The following is a 21172-nucleotide window of genomic DNA, read 5'->3' on the forward strand; positions in this document are numbered from 1 at the left end:
AATGTTAATTGATATATGCAATTTCATGAAAATATACATTAGTTTGAAAAAAACATTTTATGTAGGGGTGCATTTGCACATTTAAAAAGTTTTAAACAAAATACTGAAGTATGTTCATAATGACAATTAAACAGTCTGCACAGTAACTTGGCTAAAAAAGATTGCATAATGAATAGAATTTTAAAAGAATTCACAAAAAGCATCAAACAATCGAATGACTATAGCAATGTACAAAACACATATTCTGTATAGTGGTAGCTTTTAGCCAAAGCTTCATTCTCTTCCAGTCTAGCTTCTTGAATTCCTTTGTGGCATTTACTTTCAATTGAAAGTTAAATCACAATGTAAATATAAAAATAGAACAGTTAAAACATAACAACTGCTGGAGTACAAGACACACACCTACTCGTACAAAATTAATATGAGCATTATAAATTTACAAAACAATTTAGGTATAATTCCTCACCTCCAGATTTTTTGTTTGTTTTTTGTAAGTCTCTAACAACTCAACCTACACTTATATCTTTAATACATTCATAAACAAATATAGATTGTTTCATCAGGAGATATGGCAGCTGCAAAATGTTAGGCAATGTTGTCCCAAGGAATGAAAGATCAAAATGCCAGTTGCAGGTGTAGTACTAGTAGCTATAGGAAGTTCAAAACATATATTGTGTAACGTGGTTACATAATCTGGTGCACAAATTTAACAAAGGACATAATCTAGTGCACAAAAGTAACAAAGGAAACATAACTATGAAGTGCATTATAATAAAATTTGAGTTTTGTCAGCTCTACATGGCATTTTGAAAATATAATGGAAATGGTAATGATGCTTACATTACAGCCTACTGTAGACACAATCTTGTCAATATTTAGTTTAATATATCATTAAATCCAATTTCCTTTAAAACTGAACTTCCTATATCAAATGAATAAGGAAATTCTGACACTCAAATACGAGTTAAATTCAATAAAGCAACACACCGTGCATATGTAAAAATTACATTAAAAACATCTTGTCATATCAATTTAATAACATACTCTAAATACATAATACTCCAAATTTTGGTAATAGCTTTTGTATTTCTGATCACCATCTTTCATTTTTCTATGTGAAACTACATTCTTCTTAAATGTAACAAAACCTTTTGAATGTTAACTGTTGAAATCAGAATTGTTCAGGTAAGTCTAAGACAAAATAGCCTGAATATAGCTTAAGTTCACTTAAAACCTTGATAAGAAAACACACATTTTCTTGAGCAATTTGATTTCAATAGTTATCATTTTTGGTGGAATCTCAACTGAAGTCACCACATCAAAGAAAAACGTTTATAACATAACTCTTATGCTGCAATGTATCAATTGTTATTAAAAGGGAGTGCAAGAAATTCATACAAATAAAACATATAAAGTTATATAAAAGTGAAGAATTTCTTTGTGAACATTATATGCAGAAGTTGTCAAAGTGTATTTCTTTGAATAAAATCAAATCTTTTCAGAGGGTATCATTATATCAAATATGAGTAATCATTATATATCAAATTTGCTTCTTTTATGATTGAACAAATACAATATATTTTCTTGTGTTACATTACTTTACAACAAAGAAATTCTTCAAACTTGCTAGAAGTAAATGATACTGTAGTGTTAATAGAATTACAAAGCATTATTTACACTGTTTCATGTTATAAAAAGATATAAATCACTAAAATGCTTCCTCCACTTGCATTTTCAACTGACTAGGTAACTTGTTTATTTGTACAGTTTTCTTTGAAGTCTAATATTTTTGTAAATTTCTGTCATATTGTTTATATTATTTATATTCTATAAATTCATTAAATATTATCTGCATATTTCTAATCTTAGCTTGTTGTATGTCAAAAATTAGATAATCAACTATACACCTGCAAAGGATCTTTCAGACTGATTTATGATTTATCTCTACAGTATCATCTAAAAGTACATCAATTCCTACCTTTGTCTAGTCGTGGAGGGGGTCTGTACTTGTATCCAGATTGACTCCAGTAAACTGGAATAGACCCTCGTACTTGTACAAATGACACAATATGCGGCTTGAATTCCAAAAACTGTAATGAAAGAACAAGATCACAAAGATATGTTTAATTTCCATATAAACTTCAGAAAAATAGGAACATGTCTATTAAGAGAACTAAATCATAGTTCATTTGAATGAACTTTATAGACAGCTTGGACTGCATGGGTTTATATATGTTGTGTACAAGATGCAAGTTTGTACAAGTTATAATTTGTACAGTGATTTTGTACAACTTATAAATTTTTTGACACACACCTTTTTGCACCAGGTGATAAAAGTTTATCTTCTATAATTTATCAGCTTAATGTCATAAATTCAAATTTATATACTTCAACTTAACATTTAGTGCTATTGTCCTAGTCCTAAAAAAACTGGAAATAAGGACACCTGAATGGTTTAAATTATATTTTTATTTTTCTCCTTATACCAAATATCATATCCATAAAAAGTTGTTTTTTTTTAAATTGGCTTTTCGTATAATCATTACAAGGTTTGTTTTCATCCAGAACATCCTTATAAATGATAGTCATTGTTTCCTGATACACATGTACGTATATCTAAAATATCTTGTAATATCGTCCAATAATCTCACTATAGATACCAGGCTTAAAATATTGTCTGCCAGCATCTTGTTTCGTTCAGGTGTAATACCACCAAATCATAGTACGTCACATCCGGTTGCATACAAAAAACGGTTGAAAAAAATGTTCCCTTGAATTTGACAGTTGTAGGAAATTAATCCTACATTTCATTGCAGTAAAAAAAATTCTGAGTCATAAACATATATCTTGGGTGTTTCAAAAAACCATTATTTTTTTATTTGGTGTTTCTATAAAATATTTTGGAAACTTGAGGTTACATGGTTACTAAAGCTTGTACACAGGAAGAAAAGGGGTGAAAACTTGATTGGTTAACTTCCAGTGGTGGTTATTTTCTTATATGCAATGAAATGTTATGTGAAATTTTGTCTACAGTACTGGACAGGATAAAACTTTACTCATGCCAAGTATTTCTTTATTTGAAGCAAAGATAAATTCTGCACAATTTTTTTAAAAGTGCAAATTTAACAAAGACTAATATGAGAAAATCAATGGCGGTATTACACCTATACAAAAGACTCATCAGATTTGCTTGAGTAAAAAAATCTGAAAGGCAAAATAAAGTACGAAGTTGAAGAGCATTGAGTACCCAAAATTCTGAAAGGTTTTGCCAAGACAGCTACCGTAATCTATTCCTGGGGTAGAAAATCCTTAGTGTTTCGAAACTTTCAATTTTTTGTAAACAGTTAATTCATAATTATGAGCCACATTCTTTTTTTATCAAAGACTTACTCTAAGCTGACATACAATGATCATGAATAGGAGTGTGTCCTTTTGGAAATAAATCATTAACAGTGGCATAGATAATGTAAAGCTTTGCTTCCTCTAAACTTTACATGATCAGGGTATATTTTACAAATATAAAGACCTAAAATGTCTGTAAAACAGAGCCCAGACTGTGGGAAATCAAGAACAGAGCTAAGAAAATTCACTTACAGTAGAAGTCAATCTTTAAGAAAAATCATCAATGAAGTTGCAGTATTTGGTTATATGTATAATGTAGACATATTCAGGAAAAAAAATCATTGAACACAAAAAAATCTATACTTGAAAAAAACTTTTACCATTTCTTTTAAAATGAAAAATTGAACATCTTTGATAAATTACTAGATTTGACAACAAACTGCGTCTTAAAATAATTAAAATTTTGTGATAAATTGGAAATCAGAAATTACTTTCAGAAAACTCAGCATCCAATGTGACAGCTATAGACTGCTACTTCCATACTTTTCATCCATGATTTTGTAATAAAAAGTTACACAAGTTTATTGCAATTTGTGTCATTTTTCTGGATAGTATAAAACCCAAGGAAGTGTTTAAATATAAATTTGGTTTTACTGGAAATTATAGAGCAGAGTGCATTATAAGAAAATAAACTGGAATAATAGAGGAAAAGTACAATTTTCATTTCCTTGTACTTTTAAAATGCTTTATCAGAGTTATACAAAATTATACTTAGCTGCTCTGAGTTTTATTGGAAAAACTGATTATTTTTTGTTTTTATTATGTATGCCGTTATATAAGAGTTAAGGTGTTTTTCCAGTACTGATTATATTGTACTTATTTTTCTGCATGCCATGTAAATCTATTGATCAAATTAAAACAGTAGTGTATCCAGTTCTATTTGGAGCATATTTTAACAAAAAACTTTAATAGTTGTTTCAGGTAGGGTGAAGGTTGGCACCTATTAAAATGTTTAAACCCGCTGCATTTGTTTGCACTTGTCCTAAGTCAGGAACCTGATGTTCAGTGGTTGTCGTTTGTTGATGTCGTTCATAAGTGTTTCTTGTTTCTTGTTTTTTATATAGATTAGACCGTTGGTTTTCCTGTTTGAATGGTTTTACACTAGTCATTTTTGGGGCCCTTTATAGCTTGCTGTTCAGTGTGAGCCAAGGCTCCGTGTTGAAGGCTGTACTTTGACCTATAATGGTTTGCTTTTGGAAATTGTGACTTGGATGGAGAGTTGTCTCATTGGCACTCATACCACATCTTCTTATATCTATATAAAATAAACACTTTATAAATTTGGTGCATCCTATGCAATTTTTAGATGAAGACTCAAACAAAAATATTTGAATACCAAGGATGTACCAATAATTGAATATATAAAAAGCTTCATGACCAAAAGCAACCTAAAACAAATAGCCAAAATACACCTAAGGTCAACTTTGCCTGAGGAAGTCAGGACCTTAGTTTCCCAAAAAAATTTATATAATTACTTTAAAAGTGCTTAATTGATTTCAAAGGGTTGTGTTATACATACTTAACACCCCAGTGTAAAAGCCATCTAAAAATAGTAAGGACATTCATTCCGAACATATTACATATTGATATACAGTAAGAGTTCATGAAGGAGTTGCAAGATACTTTTAACCTTATGAAGAAATACAAAATGGTCAATTTTTTTTTAGATAAAATAATTAAAACAGGAATAGCAAAAGCAATTTTCATACTTAATATCATCTACAGTTTTACTGAAATCAATTCACTAGTTTTAAAGTTTGAAATTTGTAATGGAAAAGCAAACAAACAGAAGATGGAAAGAAATTGATCAACAAACTGACACAATAATCACTATACTAGAACCCCTTCAATGAGCATGGGATAAAATGCCTGTTTAGCACTAAAATGATAGATCAACCAAAACATTATAATGATGCCTGGCATTGTGTTAACATCATTATTTATCTCCTGAAACCTGAAAATAATCTCATAATCCTACTCCAATATTGTTATCAAATTGAGAAATTGAAATTTTTGTACAACTGTACTGAATGTACTTCCATATTACATTACACCTCTCTAGAACAGAAGTGTTATGTTCTGTAAAAATCAGAACAGGAAGAATATTTTGTCTTCAATGGACATCTGACACTTGAAATGCCAGTATAATATTCAAAATGAGTAAATATATGTATAATAGAACCTAATTTCAATAAATAAAATGAGAGCTAATTGCAGTTTGTTGTTAAGTTGGAAACATTAGTTTACCTAATGTTGCACATAATAATAAACCTGTCAATTAATGGATGATTTTCCAAAAGCATGAAAATACTATAGCCAATTAACAAGTTTCAAACATGTTAAAAAACATCAAGTAAAATGCATTTTATAATTAAAATTTTTATTGAATCTTGAAAGGCAGATAATTATGCACACTAAACGTCAAGAAGTTATATTTGCTAATTACATATACCATATACATTTTCATTTTAACAAAAAAAAAGTAGAAAAAAGTTTGCTGACAGTGCAGTGTAGCCTCATCTAAACATGTGTTGTTTGTTGTTGTTAGTCTTTGCTTCAATCTGTTTTTTTTTCTGAAGAAGTCCGCTGTAGAAAGGTTGAAAAGAAATGTTGGTCTGTGTGATATTTTTTGCAATTCCTGTTATCCCTTCCAATGTCATAGTCAGACCCAAGATTGTTATCCCTTCCAATGTCATAGTCAGACCCAAGATTGTTATCCCTTCCAATGTCATAGTCAGACCCAAGATTGTTATCCCTTCCAATGTCATATTCAGACTTAAGATTGTTATCCCTTCCAATGTCATAGTCAGACCCAAGATTGTTATCCCTTCCAATGTCATAGTCAGGCCCAAGATTGTTATCCCTTCAAATGTCATATTCAGACCCAACATTAAGGTCATCATTACTTTTGTTATCATCTATATACAAATACAGCATGACAGATATATTTTGAAACTTTAAGCTCATCAGTAACAAACATAAAGAAACTTTTATTTGCAGGAAAACATTTTTTGCCTTTTTTTTTAAAGTATACTAGTACTGCTAAAGCCCAAAGCTTAAACTTGGAGAGTTAGAAAGTTTTGATGTGAAAGATTATAAATTAAATATGTAAAAATAATAATTTTAAATAGATGAAATCATACTGATCCTCTTAGTTTGTGAGGAGACACCTTGAAAATAATAAATTTTAAAGGCACTGGTCATTGGCCTTTGACATTTATCAAAATGTCTCATTGATTATCTGTGTGAAATGTCCAATATTCTTGTTATCTCAATCTTGAAACACATGAATGAATCAGGACATCAAACAGATGGAATATTTAAAGAAAAATAACATTTTTTTATACTTTAAAAATCGTTATACTATCAGGACATTTCTACATTAAATGCAATTCACAGAGCTTTATGTACTTCGTGAAAATGCAAATCAATGGCAATGTGTCTTACTTACTTATTTATTTATGACTAAATAATAAATAATATGTTGAAATATAGGAACAAGGTTTAATTATAGATATATAGTTTACAAGGGGCAATTCTATGGACAGCTTTTTCTAATCTGACCTAGTCACTAAACTTAATATAAATTGAACTTGAAGAATTATTAAAACAATGAAAAGGTCAGATGGATATTTACACCTAACAATGATACTATAAATCAAATTAAGTTGACCTTTACAATATGTAACAAGAACTATGATCCTAAACACTCAAAATTTAATCATGGTGAAAAAAGTTATCAAACTTTTAGAAACTAAAAAGATCCTCTGAATCTTATCATGAATACTTTTTTCAATGAACCAAGAAATCAAGATCAAGGCAGAGAAACAAAATCTGTCAGACTTAAAACAATAAAATACATGTATCATCACATTACTGAGGACTAACATAAAACTGAACACTGATCAAGGAACTGAACATGAGGTCAATATCAGGAGAAGCCAGTAGGACACACATGTACATATATTTCAGTGATTCTAAAGATCAAATATAGTTTATTTATTACTAACAGTGAGGTGGAGTGTCTAAATTAAAATCCATAGAATTTTTTAATAATTTGTCAAATATTAGTTTATTTCATGCTTTTTTCAAAAATATAATAAAAGTATGGGCCAGCTTTTTTTTCGAACTATACAGGTTGTGCAAAATTGTCAGATTTTGCATAGATTATGCATGGAAACCCAATTTTTTTAGATAAAAAGAAAATTAAACCATAGAATTTTAAGATAAAATATGAGAAGATAGCTCTAATAATATGCTTTCAGATAAGAAAAAGAAAAAATGGGGTCACCGAACTCATTTTCTTGTTACATCATAGAATAGTTAAATTCATAACACATTCTTTTATAGAAGTTACTTTATCTGAGTTATCTCCCCTTAAGTGGCACAGTTGAAAAAAATTGAATCAAACAAAAATATTCTGTTTTTTGTAAAATATAGCTGTAAAATATGATAAAACACATAACTTTCTATATTAACATGAAAAGTCTTACACATGAATTACATACTACTCTCGAAATTTGCACATTTCATTAAAGATCTAAACCGATTGTTATCTGCTATTCAAAATCCAAGATGGAGGAAGACACCCCAGCCACCTTAATCATAGTTCAGTTATAACCTATAACCAAAGAACAATGAAAACTGCACAGTAACTTTATTCAGTCATTGAACTATGAAAATGAGGTTACATACATCAGACAAATGCCAAACAGAAACAAAAGACCATAAAATACTTTAACAAAAATATATGAATCATCAAGCTCTTCTACCTTCCTTCAAACAAACTATTTACACTGTTTCCATGCTTCTACCTGAACTAATATACATTTGTATCACCTTTATTGACATTCTTGCAGGCAACCAATAAATCAATTGGTACAGCCTAGAAATTTGGTTAATTGGAAGAAAACAAAATCGAAAATGTTTTATTGCAAAGTCAACTAAAGGACATTTTGCATAGCCTAAACCGTTTTGACCCAAGAATATTAACAATAAGGACAATAAAAAAAATACTGTAAACTAATTCATTATTGTACAGACATGATTGTACAAACTCTCCAAACCAATAATAAATCTCTATAAAATTTTATAAGAAATTGATACAACCAGAAAAATACCAGCTGAACATGTGTCCAAGTACTAGATGGTCATTATCTAGGTACTAGGTAGACCTATTTCTATACTTAAGCAACTTTTTGTATTAAAATTTCTTTTCGATGGGCACTTTTTGACAGGAGTAAGTTCAGTAAGGGCCATATATGGCCGTGATTATTAAGATCTATGTTTCAAGATAAAAAATGTTTTAAATTGATGAAAATACATGTGAGATAGTAAGGTAGACCTGTTTCTGGCGAAGTTTATTTAAAAGGGTTCATTTTTACATCCCAAATAGGCCTAAAATAGAGATTTTGGGGAAATTTGAGGAAATCGTCTAGATTTCAACCAGTTTAAGGCCTCTGAAACAAAGAGCGCAGGCGTCGACAAACTAAATATTCAAGTCAAATATGTAAAATGTTATAACAAACATTATGTTAAAAGATCTTTTTTACCGACACATGTGCTCTATGTTTCTTGTAAAAAGAATCAATGGAAATTTACCCGTTTTCTTTGAATTTTGTGGATAATCAAAATGAGTGCTATTTGAGACGTCATCAGTAGAACGAAAGTGCATAAATTTTTAACAAAAGCACATATTTACTATCTAGTTATTGTATAAGTTATGCTTCATTGTAATATTAGTCAATAAATCCTTATTTGAAAATGTAGCTAGATATAGGGGCCATTTTAGGGCCTTATCAAACCTACTCCTTCAACACTTCTTAATAAATTTGTCTTGAAACAAACATGACAGTTTAAATCAAACATCAAGAATATATCTAACAATAGTACAGACAGTCCCATTTTTTTTTCTGTTTTCATCCATCGTAATTTGACAAGGAAGATACAGGGCAACTATGCAATTACTAATTACTACGTCAATTTTTGCTAATATTTTAATCATAACCGCCATCTGCGACAAAAAACATGAATATTTCATAAAGCAGGATTTATTTATTGATCATTTGTATTTGTCTTGTGTCACATGGAATTACATTTTATGAACCATTCAAACAATCAGGATTAATGTCTCACGCAGAGCACAATACGCTTTACTTTCAAAAGCATCTTGTAAGACTCAGGTTTAGGTAGTTATGCAATTTGCCAAAATCTTTACAGTGTTTTGTTTGTTTTTGTAGACATGATAGCGGCATTGCTGTTCCATCTTGAAAAAAGTAAAATAACAAAAATTCTGAACTCCAAGGAAAATTTACTCCTGTTTTTAAGCTTTCCATACCATTTTGAAATAAGTATGTACTACATGATTCCTTCTTGAAAAAGCAAAAATTATTTGATATAAGAATATTTATTACTATCATTGGAAAAAATGGGAAAAGTATGTTAGATGAACTATATCACAAAAATTATGTACAGAAAAAATAGAAAAGACTCCATTAAAAGATACTGTACAATCATCCATTTCCTCCTTCAAACTATTTCATAGAGTTATATATATATACCCTTATCCTAATAATAACATTATTCTTAAAGTTTTTCTAAATTTTAAAAATCATTACAATATGGAAGCCATATAAACTTGTATCATATCAAAACAGGTAATATTACCTGTCATAGTTAAATCTTAAAAGTAACACTGATAAAACCTTGGGAACTCTCTCTATATAATGAAGGTAAAAACTATCAAAGGTTTATAGCAATATGCCAATACTGCCAAAACATAAAGAACTCAATCATATGGGGAAAAAAGTTGAAACATGCAATTGCTGCTGTCAGTATACAAGTGTAATGTTTACTGCCAAGAACATAAAGTCCATTTATTAGTAAAATATGAAAAACAAATTCAAAAATTGTCTTCAGATGCTATTTTTTCAATCATGAAGTAGCTTCTATCCAACTTTTGTAACATTCCACAAGGTTTAACTAAGTTATTGATGTCTAAAAATTCAACACCAAAATCTAAATGTTAACTGCAATTAATTTAAAGTAAAATAATCAAATGGGAAAAAAAAATATTTTCAAAATTTAGCTTCTGGTGTTATTTCTTCATCATAAAAAAGCTACTGTCAAAGTTAAATATAAGTTTTTGATGGCTTGACAAAGTTATAGATGTCTTAAAGAATTTTAACCCCAGACTGTATGTTAACTGCAAGAAAAAAGTACATCTATCTTTAAAATAAAAAATAATAAAAACAAACAAAAATTCTCATTTGATCGGCATAATATCTTTTTGATCATGAAAAAGCTTCAGTCAAATCTATTACATAGGAATCCATGAAGATTTGACAAAGTTACTAATATCTAAAAAAAAACTTTAAACACAGACTGAACTTATTGCCATCAGAACGGAGGGTCACTTGTGTAAATTCAACGACTTTTGTTGCAGGCCAACAAAAAGAGATTTGGATGTACACGGTAACTGAATAGCACACAAAAAAAACAAAAATATGTATCCATACAACATGAGACATAGCTCGCACTATCACATTACCATATAAAAATAAGGAGATGTGGTATGATTGCTAATGAGACAACTATTCATCAAAGTTCAAATGAAGTGGATGTAAGCAATTATAGGCAACTGTACGGCCTTAAACAATGAGAAAACCCATACCGTATAGTGGGCTATAAAAGGCCCGACATGAAAAGTATGAAACAATTCAATTGAGAAAACTAATGGCCTAATTTATAACAAAACAATTTACGAAAAACAAATATGACAGACATGAACCAACAACAACGACCATGTTCAATTAAATATGAAATCTGATTCTAACCCAAATTTGGCATATATCTTAAAAATTCAACATCATATTACTGTATGGAAAGACAAACTGAATTAAAGAAAGACAGACTAAAGGATGCACAGACTGGAAACATTATGTCTTTACTATTGTAGAAGCATAAAAACACAACAAAACACATCTAAAAGTCAACATTTATAAGGTCTTTAACAATACATTTATGTCTGCATCATAATGATATGTTATGTCTAAAAAAAATGTTTATCAGATATAAGTTTGATAATTTAATCATTAGATGGGTGGTTTGTCTGCACAACTAACCAGTTGTGATGGAATCATAACAGACAGGAAACTAAACTAACTATGAAGTTTAAAAGTAGTGAACAAATTTAAGAGACTAGCAAAGTTCTGCAATAAACACCAAATTATTCAAAAGGATTGACAAAAAACACCATGATATGCTAAAACAAATTGACAAGGTTAACAATAATCATTGAAATTTAAATAGGATAAAGTGCAGTTATTACATTAGAAAATATGATATTTTGAAAATAATACAAAAAATGATGTACAGGTAATTAATAAGATGTTATATCTTTTTTCCATAACTATTTCTAGGAAAAATGCATTAACAAATTAACAAACTCCTAAATTCTGTTAGTTTTCATCATACATTTCGTATCAATTTTCTCGAATTCAAAATTATTCCAGTTTTTATTAATTCCTTGTTTCCGGTCTGTGAAGATTTCTTCAGATAAAACAAGCATAGAACTGTACAAATTTATCAAGTATTAAATTTGGATAAAACCATAGTTGAGTATGAGGAAAACTTTGCATAAAACTTGAAAAAGGGTTTGCTTGTTTACATTGTTAACAGAATCATTGGAATAAATCAAGTAGTATTATGAATAACACTAGAAACTATTTATTAAACAAATTTTATTGTAATGGTATAGAATAAACTTATTTGGCCCGGTCAGAGAGAACATACAAGAAAGTAGTGCATATTTTAAACAAAATAGTTCCTACGCACAGCTGTTACTTTGTCAATATATAAGTAAAATATTTGGGCAATTTTGGTATCAAATTCTTTTGATTAATAAAGAAAAATATGAAATTTGAATAGGAGGGCATATTTGCCCTGTTGCTTAGATCAGAAGCACCTGTTTTGTACTACCAAACTTCTGGGAACCAGTGCACTCTAATTTGCAATTAAAGGTATTTTGAAATTTTGAGCACAAGTCAGGATAAGGTATAGTTTTGACATGAAATGACTGACACTTTATTTCTAGTTAAGACAAAAAAGCTATGAATTATTGAAAATGCAGAATTTAACATAGAAAGCAATTGGGCTATGATTTAGGGATTTTATTCCTAATCACAAATGATACCTTATTATTATATTCTGTATTGAAAATCTATCCCATCATCCATTCTTTTAAACTGAATCATGAGCAATTTTTCCTGATAAATGTGTCTTCTGTGTAAGAAGGGGAGTAATACAAATTATACAAACTGACCTGTTCTGTTTCTACATAATTAGCACAAGCTCCAGTTTCTTCTAAACCTCGTTTCTTTGATCTTGTACCTATAATGATACATTATGATAGAGATTATTCCTCTTCAAAATAAAGCAGAAAAAAATATTTTATTATAAAAAAATCAGGAAATGTGGTAAAATTGCCAACAAGACAACTATCCAACAAAGATCAAAAGACAAGACCATAAACAACTTAGTATCTTTTGAATGTTATTATTGAACTGCTTTAAATCATATTCAATTTTCTATAAACCAATACATTTACCATGAAAAATTAAATTTAACTATTAATCTTAATACTTTTTTTTCAGAAGGGAGCATACAGTTTTGTAAATTTGATATCAAAAATCGCTGTCAAGAAAAGTCAGCTTTAGCTTTTTTGAATAATTAATATTGCATTTGTGCTTATATACAATGCATCAGGTTGACTATTCTGTCACATTTGGATGTGCACAAGTACATTTAAGTAATTTTAAAACAAAAAGTTCCTAACTGTACATTACGTCTATACAGTGAGACATAGTAACATGGCATAAATAATAACACTCATAAATTTTAATGTACTTGAAAAATAAATAAGCAAATTCTTTATTTATTTGAAATTGGCCACTTTGGCTAAGAAAATTTGAAGATCAGGCTATCGTTTCACAAAAAATCGTACAACTATCTTAGATCTCATGTTGGTCGTACATCAAATCTTTAAAAGTTTTTGACCTTTTCATAAGCAATTGTAAGTTTGATGGTAAACCTATGAGTGGTAACAGGTAGGCATAAGTCAAATCGTAGTGGTTTAACCTGTTGACAATTTGTTAAAATCAACAACAGAAGTAAATGTGAAAGGAATAGCAAGATGTAATGTAAGCTGTTGGTCACTAATTATACCCCTGCACATAAAGCAATGTGAAGAACATTTTGTACATGACTTTTACAGATATAGGTTTGGACAAACAAGAAATCAACCATGTCACATGGTATGGCATTACAATATGAAGCTTAGAATAACGTTATAAATCCAGAACCTATGACTTGTAGTTATTTAGAAAAATCTGACATACATGTATTACAGACAGACAGTTGACAGAAAGACAGATGTACAAATACATAAACCGATGGTGAAAGAGGTGAATCAGTATACCCTCTCCTTTGGAGCGTAGATATAATAAAGAAATTTATACACCACTGTATAACTGAATTACAAAATAAATTTGTTTTTAATCATCATTCTTATAACCGTCAAACATTATTCTGTCTGCAACACAATAAAAAAAAAAAAATAGCAGTTGGATATTTACATTGTGATGGATAGAGCATTCTCCCCTGCCTTTTGATTGAAAAAAAATCTGTTTTGGAAAATCATTCAAAAAATTTGCCTGGTTAATCTCCCTCTTTTTTTTTACCATTATGGACAATACACTTGATTCTAATCATTATCTTTTTGTCAAAGTATTTGATTTCAGAAGACATTATAGTGCGTTTGTTGGCATAAAATATATGTCAGTATATAAATGAGCAAAGAGATGAATATCTTAATTGGGATAATTTCCATATCGCAGCTTTGATAAATGTGATAAATGATAGAATTAATATTTTTCTGTAGGAATGGTTTCATAATGTACACAAGGGTGCTTGGAAAACATAAAGCATAAATATTGACTTTGTAAGTTCAAGGATGCAGGTATCCAATTTGCGAATTAAATATATTAATGACGTCAGAAATCAGCGAGTTTTTCTTTGAACGGAAATGATATGAACCAAACATATTACATTGCCCTTTCCTTGAACCCTGGATATGCCCCTGATCATGGGCATGATTAATGTGTTGCCAAAGTTAATGTTAACTGAAATCTAATAAAATGGCAATCATATATATTATAGAAATGTTTTAACATGTTTACTATTTTTAACATGATTTCAGAATTAGCTGTCTAGCATTTTTTAGGTAGGTATTTGGCAGTCATTCTCTGTGAATTTAGCCAAAACTTGCATAGATGCCCACTGTTGAAGCCCATTTGTTCACATCTGAATGCCTATATGTTTTTTGTGTATTTGACTTGCTGCCTCTTTGACATATACCCCATATCTCATTTTTATGTGTTTAATGATCCTGAATTTTTTTCTAATGTCAAAAAATTTGGATAACGGGCTTAACTATTTTACAATAAAAAATATCATGGAAGGATATGAATTAGCTAGCACAAAGGGAAATGCATAGGATACTGATTGCTGAATAATTGGCATAATTTACTTTACATAAACACAATGATAATTCATTCAATAAATATGACATATTTTATTAAAGTGTTATTAGCTGGATGTTTTCTATAAATTACAAGTTGTCCCCAAGATCCAAAGACTCCAAAGCAAAAACAGCTGATCTAGAATCTATACAAGGGCTGATACAGAAGCAGCCAGTTCATAACACCCAAGTTAAATGGTTCTAGGTCTGCAAGAAAAAGTAAGAAACTTACCATTACACAGATATGAACTTATCTTTTCTCGCAATGCATTTTTTGTCAGTTGAAGAGATTTCTGATTTCCTGTCCAAGTACTTAATATATGCTAATTGAATTTATTTTATCTAGCAGATAAAAAAGTACCTAAGAAGAATAAATCAGATATTTAACCATTCTTTTTCTTAATGTCTGTGTTTTGCAGTTTGTTGGAGGACAGAAATGACATTAAAATGTCAGAGCAAAAGGCTGTGGAAAATTTATGGTTCAAATTGTAACGATTCATCCTTTGACAGACCAATTCAATACAGCTTTTTGAATTATCCCATGGGCTGAAAAGCTGTCTTAATATCATGAAAAAGGAAAAGAAAAGATAATAGAGACACAAAATCATTACATGCACTAGACAAAGCACTAAAAGCAAAGACACAGTCCTTTTATTGCTGATCTTGTCTGAAAGTCACATCGCTGTCTTCAGCTTGGAACAAAAATTCTAACCTCATGCTCAAAATGGCCACAAGAACCACTTTGTCAGCTGGAACATGCTATTATCATTGCACATGCTGATTCAACCATATTAGGGCTGATTTGTTCATATTTATCTGGTATACTAACCTGCTCTATTCCTATTCCTCCTTGAAATAATACCAATATCATACTCTAATGGTGCTGTATATTTAGTGTTACCAAACTCTGGTGTATAGGTAGAATCACTCAAACCTTTGTCTCCCTTAAAGTCCATAATGCAATGTTCTATTTGGACATACCCCTGAATTACAGGCAATATCCAATGGGACCATAACTCTGGGTCCTATAGGAAAGACAATTAATTTACATCAAGATTAGTAGCTCTAAGAACTTCATTTTGATAAAAAAAAAAAAACCTTAAATGACTGTGTCAATGTATATTTTATGTTGTGTGCCTTTCAAGCATATGCCTACATTTTAAATAGAACATTAAAAATTCAGATACATTCACTTAACTTGAAAGATTCATTTAAAAGGGGAAATATTGTGTTTCAACAGCAGCTTTAACCCCTACCAACTTCAAGAGGTGCAAGAATTGAGCATTCCAATTTTAGCATTTAATGAACATGAAAAACATTGATTTGTCTTTATTGAAATAGTGGTTTTAGAATCTAAATAATGCATATGTAAATGTTTCTGTTTCAAATTGCTCATTACTTTCTCTTAATGTTTTTGTCCATTAGAAATGTGTTCCCTTTGTATCTTCTCTCTCTTTCTTTATGTGACTAATTACAGGTCTTTAGTTGTTTATGTTTAATTCTGTCAGGACTAGGATGCCTTGAAGCTTGACAACTGTATACTCTACCACAGAGTACTGTGTGTTTTGTGTGTTTCATTGTGTTAGGTTGCTGTCTTTTTTACATTAATCCTTTGAATTCAAATAACTGATTATTAGACTATTACCTCGTTTTCTAAATACATTTCTCTAATTTCTTTTGTCATATGATAATTCCAAAAGAACCTTTTGTCAACCCTTTCCCACAGGAATTTCTTTTGACTATAACTTGATGAGTATTGTTTATGTATACTGTTTGTCAAATCAAACGTTTCACTGAAGTAGAATGAGTCTGATTCATTGAACATCTTCACTAATTCCTGAAAAACAAAACAAGGCTCATCAGTAAGGAGCATTACTTAAACAAACCGTTTCAAAATTACTTTTACATTTATTTCCTTGCTGTGTTGAAGACTCATTGGTGGCCTTGAGCTGTTTTCTGCTCTTTGGTAAAGTTGTTGTCTCTTTGACACATTCCCCGTTTCCATTCTCAATTTTGTGTTGAAAATGAGGCACTTTTGAAAATTACACATCAGGAGCGGATCCAGGATTTTTGAAAGGTGGGGGAGGGTCATTTGAGAAAATGGGAAATATACTGGCGAAAAAAATATATCAAAGAGGTGCCATAAGCCCTCTACACCCCCTTTTTCTGAAATGCCACTGCTTATGTAAGTTTTTCATTTTGTAAATATCATTTACAAAGCTGTCCATTAATAGTGACCATTTTGAGTCAAATATTGGTCTTTTGGGACTACTAAAATATAATTTTCCTTAGAAATCTTGAAAGTAGTTTGATTTAAATGAATGGAAACTTTTAATTAAGACCTAAACTTTTTCATAATTTATAGACAAGAGTGAACCAACCCCTAGTAAATATTCAATATAATAGAATCCCTAAAGTAGATACCTTGGGTATGCAGGGTTAATTTGTTATGATAAAGACACATAAAAACTCTTTTAACATCAATACTTAAGGGATTGCTACAATAATTCAATTAGATTTTCAAGTTTGGTTGCCTAGGGGCACAGTCATCAGGATGAAAACAATACAAAAAAAATCATGCTTAAGTGACATTTACACATCATGATGTTACTAGTCGGTGAGTAATTACAAATAGAAAGTCAAAATTTGTATGAAAGTTAACTTAAAAAACAATCTTTATATAAAAATGTGTTTATCATAAAAATCCAAATGTTAGATGAAATTATTCTATCATAATCTTTTATTTAGTAAACAATATTTATAGGAAGAATGAACATTTGTCCCCATGCATAATATAACTAAATATATAATCAGTCATTGTAAGGCTGTGTACAGTTTGCATTGAATTTATCTTTTATCCAAATTTATATTACACTTGATGGACTTACTATTCTGTACAATTTTACTGGCTTGGCTCCAAACAAAGGTACTATTTCAAATTACATAAGGTTGCTGTGAAGTGTTAGGAAGATGCATTTGTTGGAAAATGTTAATTTCATTAATCTAATGCTAACTTTCAACTGCATGTCTGTTCATTGAAAAATAAATTTCAGATACTGGTGGTTGTTTATCTGATTTAAGTATTTTAGGGACCATATGTCTGATTTCACATCGGGTTGAATAACCTTTTATTTTTAACAGGGAGCAAATTGAGCATTTAATTTGCAATAAGTTTTATAGAGAGAAATGATCAAGAACAGGGCCAATGGTAAAAATAGAAAATAGGATTAATTTTCTCTAATGATACAAGCATACCTCCATTATTCTTTTGATAAACTTGTCCTTATCTTTGGATTCTTTCTGTAAAAGACAAATAATTAAATCATAAAAGTATGCACTTTGAAAGGGTATGAATACACCTTCTCAATAGGTAAAAAAATATTGTCTGATTTATTGAGAAATTCTAGCCTGTAGAACATAACATCACCCCAAAAAAAAATGATTTTGGTGTAAAAAAGTATCCAATCTTATGAAAGTTTGCATATCAATACAGCTTTGAGTGTACATGAAATTCTTCTGTAAAATACAATGTAGGAGAACACCTTCTCATAATTAAATTTCTTCTCTTTTGAGAATAAGTGTTTACCTGACAATTTTTCCTAGACCTGTATAACACAACAATAAAGTTTCTATATGCTGCAGATTGATTGCAAATTAAAATACAATCAATCAATAAATAAATCAATCAATAAATCAATCTTATGTTTCACATACATTGCTTTATCAAATACATTTATAGTTTTCTTTCAAATGAACTTGTGATATCAGAGTTTGAACAGTTTTCAAAGCTTATTTCAAGGAGAAGAGTACAATGAACCTTCAGTGTAGACACTTACAGATAGAACCCTTTTCAAAAAGGTTTTTGTTCCGTTATTAGCTTTTAGTTTGACATAAATCTTACGTTCTTTGGTTTAATATTTTCTGAAGCAGCAATTTTGATTGACTTGAGTTTTTTCTGTATCTGTTTCCCTGTGCTACCATCATGTCCAGCCAATGATGCTTTCTTTATCCCAAAATGATGCATTCTACACAACTATATGTACAAAATAAAAATTGAAAAAAAAACAATATACTAGCATTCTTCACATGATTCATCTATGTGCAACGGCATGAATGGCTCTCAAACCAAATCTATCTAGCCTCCATAAAAAGAATAAATTTGCCCTGAAGAGAATTTTCAGATTTTTAGATTTTCCTTGTGAGGTGGTCATATGTTAACGAATAACTATACTTTAAGAAAAAGGATGAAACTTGATCTTCTTTAAGATCCAATGGGAATCTATGTGGAATCACTGCTGCCATTTCTATTTCCAGAATAACAGACCTAAATAGGTCATCTTTGCAGAGGATCTCTTGTAGAAGTTCTCATGGTTTATAAAGTTTAAAAAGAATTCAGAATCTTTATGTGAAAGTTCTACAAAGGGAAAATTGTTACTCAGGTTTAACCAAACTAACTTTATTTATGATGAATTTAAAGAAGAAAACCGTAAGGATATTGTTAAGTTAATCATACTTGGAACTCTGACAACTTCTTGGTGTAGTTTTTTTGAAGTAATCTTATTTGTCCTGACAAAAGCTCTGATACAGTGAGTATTATAATTACTTTACTTTACCATGGTTTTATTTGAAAACATGGAATAATTATACATAAGTTACGTGTATGAAAGAAAATAAATATTAGACTATGTATTTGGAATGAACTATTTTTATCTGCTACATGAACATGTACAGAAGTCATTCAACTAAGCTTCTGTAGTGTCTGTAATAACAGTGTTTTTACATTAAATAATGAGGCTGCTCTTTAATACTATATGATAAGTACAAAAGGAACTGTAAAGCATATCTAGCACTTGTCAACCATTTCCAAAAACTTATCCTCTTTTTGATAATAACTTAAACCTACAGCTAATGGCTTGACAATTTTTAATCAACCATACTATTCCCAGTGCTATATAAGAACAGTAATCTTAATGAGATTCATATATCTGTACCTCTAAGTCCAATTCCCCTGGTTCATTACCAGAAAGTGGTATCACAGCAATCTTGTGGATCTTATAAATATCATGTCTGTCTATTCTTCCAACATGAGCTCGCTGTTTAATTAATAACAAACTCCATTCTGATTCTGGAAATATAACTCAATTATAGCATACTTAATCTAGAGAGAAATCCTTGTGACTGAAAATGTCACTTAGAAATATTTAAGCTTGCTTACGAGTCCCCATGTATTAAGCAAAAACCTGTGTTATAAGACCATTAACTTTAGGTTCCTCTTATGAGACCATTTTTTGCTCTCCCTTAAGTGGTCTCTAAAAAAAGGTTTCCCTGTACATGCATTTATTCTCATTTGTCCATATTACATACTTAAAGCAGAAGGTCTGGTAAGGGCTAATTTTGGTCTAAAATTTGAAGTACATCTGATGAAAGATTTTTGACATTATTTAAACACTTAAGTGTCTACTTCAGTCGTTTCAATTAGTTTATGTAAAAGATTTGAACTGATATGGTCATTAAAGATACTCGATTCAAGCTTTAATATGAAAAATCTATCAAATATGCCATAAAATGTCACTTTTCAGATGGTTTTTGTTTAAAATTTAAGTGGCTGCATACATGTTCAGTCTCAGCCTTTATATACATTATGTATTATCATCAAATACAACATATATTTTAATATTAAGACTGAACACAAGTGTGCCACTTCCATTTTAGACAAAAACAGTCTAAATGTTAGCTCAAATGCTAAAATTGTGAAGATTTCAGTAATTTTGCATGAATTAATGATGCTAGTACCTAATGCATGTTGCATTGTATTGTCAAAAACCTGCCCATATTTATGTAACAAAAGTATTCTACTTTCCAATAAATAGCTAAAAGTTTACATTCTTAACAAATTTGTAAAAATACAATATTTTGGGGCAAAAAAGGGGTCTTACCGAGCCTACTCCTTTTTCAGGAACATCAAATATTGTCCCTTGTTACTATTATCCAAGTGCATTAGCATAATAAGACTAATCAAAATGAAAAATGTCACTTTTGATTTCAAATAAAGAAGTTATGAACAAAAGAAGTTGTTGGGTTAAACATATACATCGACGAGAGACTGTAACCTAAAGACACTTGTTTAGTGAAAACTCAGTCTCTAGTATCAAAGACACTTGTTCAGTGAAAACTCAGTCTCTAGTATCAACG

The 21172-nt window shown here is 29.9% G+C and overlaps 1 protein-coding gene across 1 annotated transcript in view; it reads right to left on the reverse strand.

The window, feature by feature from the left end:
* LOC127735017 (phosphatidylinositide phosphatase SAC2-like) overlaps positions 1-21172 on the reverse strand; it is a 249641-nt gene that overhangs the window by 218165 nt on the left and 10304 nt on the right. Inside the window, exons 3-9 of the mRNA XM_052245083.1 lie at positions 19972-20105; positions 18882-19013; positions 18236-18280; positions 16626-16817; positions 15810-16005; positions 12725-12792; positions 1979-2090 (exon numbers count right to left, since the gene is read on the reverse strand). Coding sequence (XP_052101043.1) covers positions 1979-2090; positions 12725-12792; positions 15810-16005; positions 16626-16817; positions 18236-18280; positions 18882-19013; positions 19972-20105 — 879 coding nt within the window. The remainder of the gene's footprint in view (positions 1-1978; positions 2091-12724; positions 12793-15809; positions 16006-16625; positions 16818-18235; positions 18281-18881; positions 19014-19971; positions 20106-21172) is intronic.

The sequence above is a fragment of the Mytilus californianus genome, unplaced genomic scaffold, assembly GCF_021869535.1.
Source record: "Mytilus californianus isolate M0D057914Y unplaced genomic scaffold, xbMytCali1.0.p SCAF_3, whole genome shotgun sequence".
NCBI lineage: Eukaryota > Metazoa > Mollusca > Bivalvia > Mytilida > Mytilidae > Mytilus > Mytilus californianus.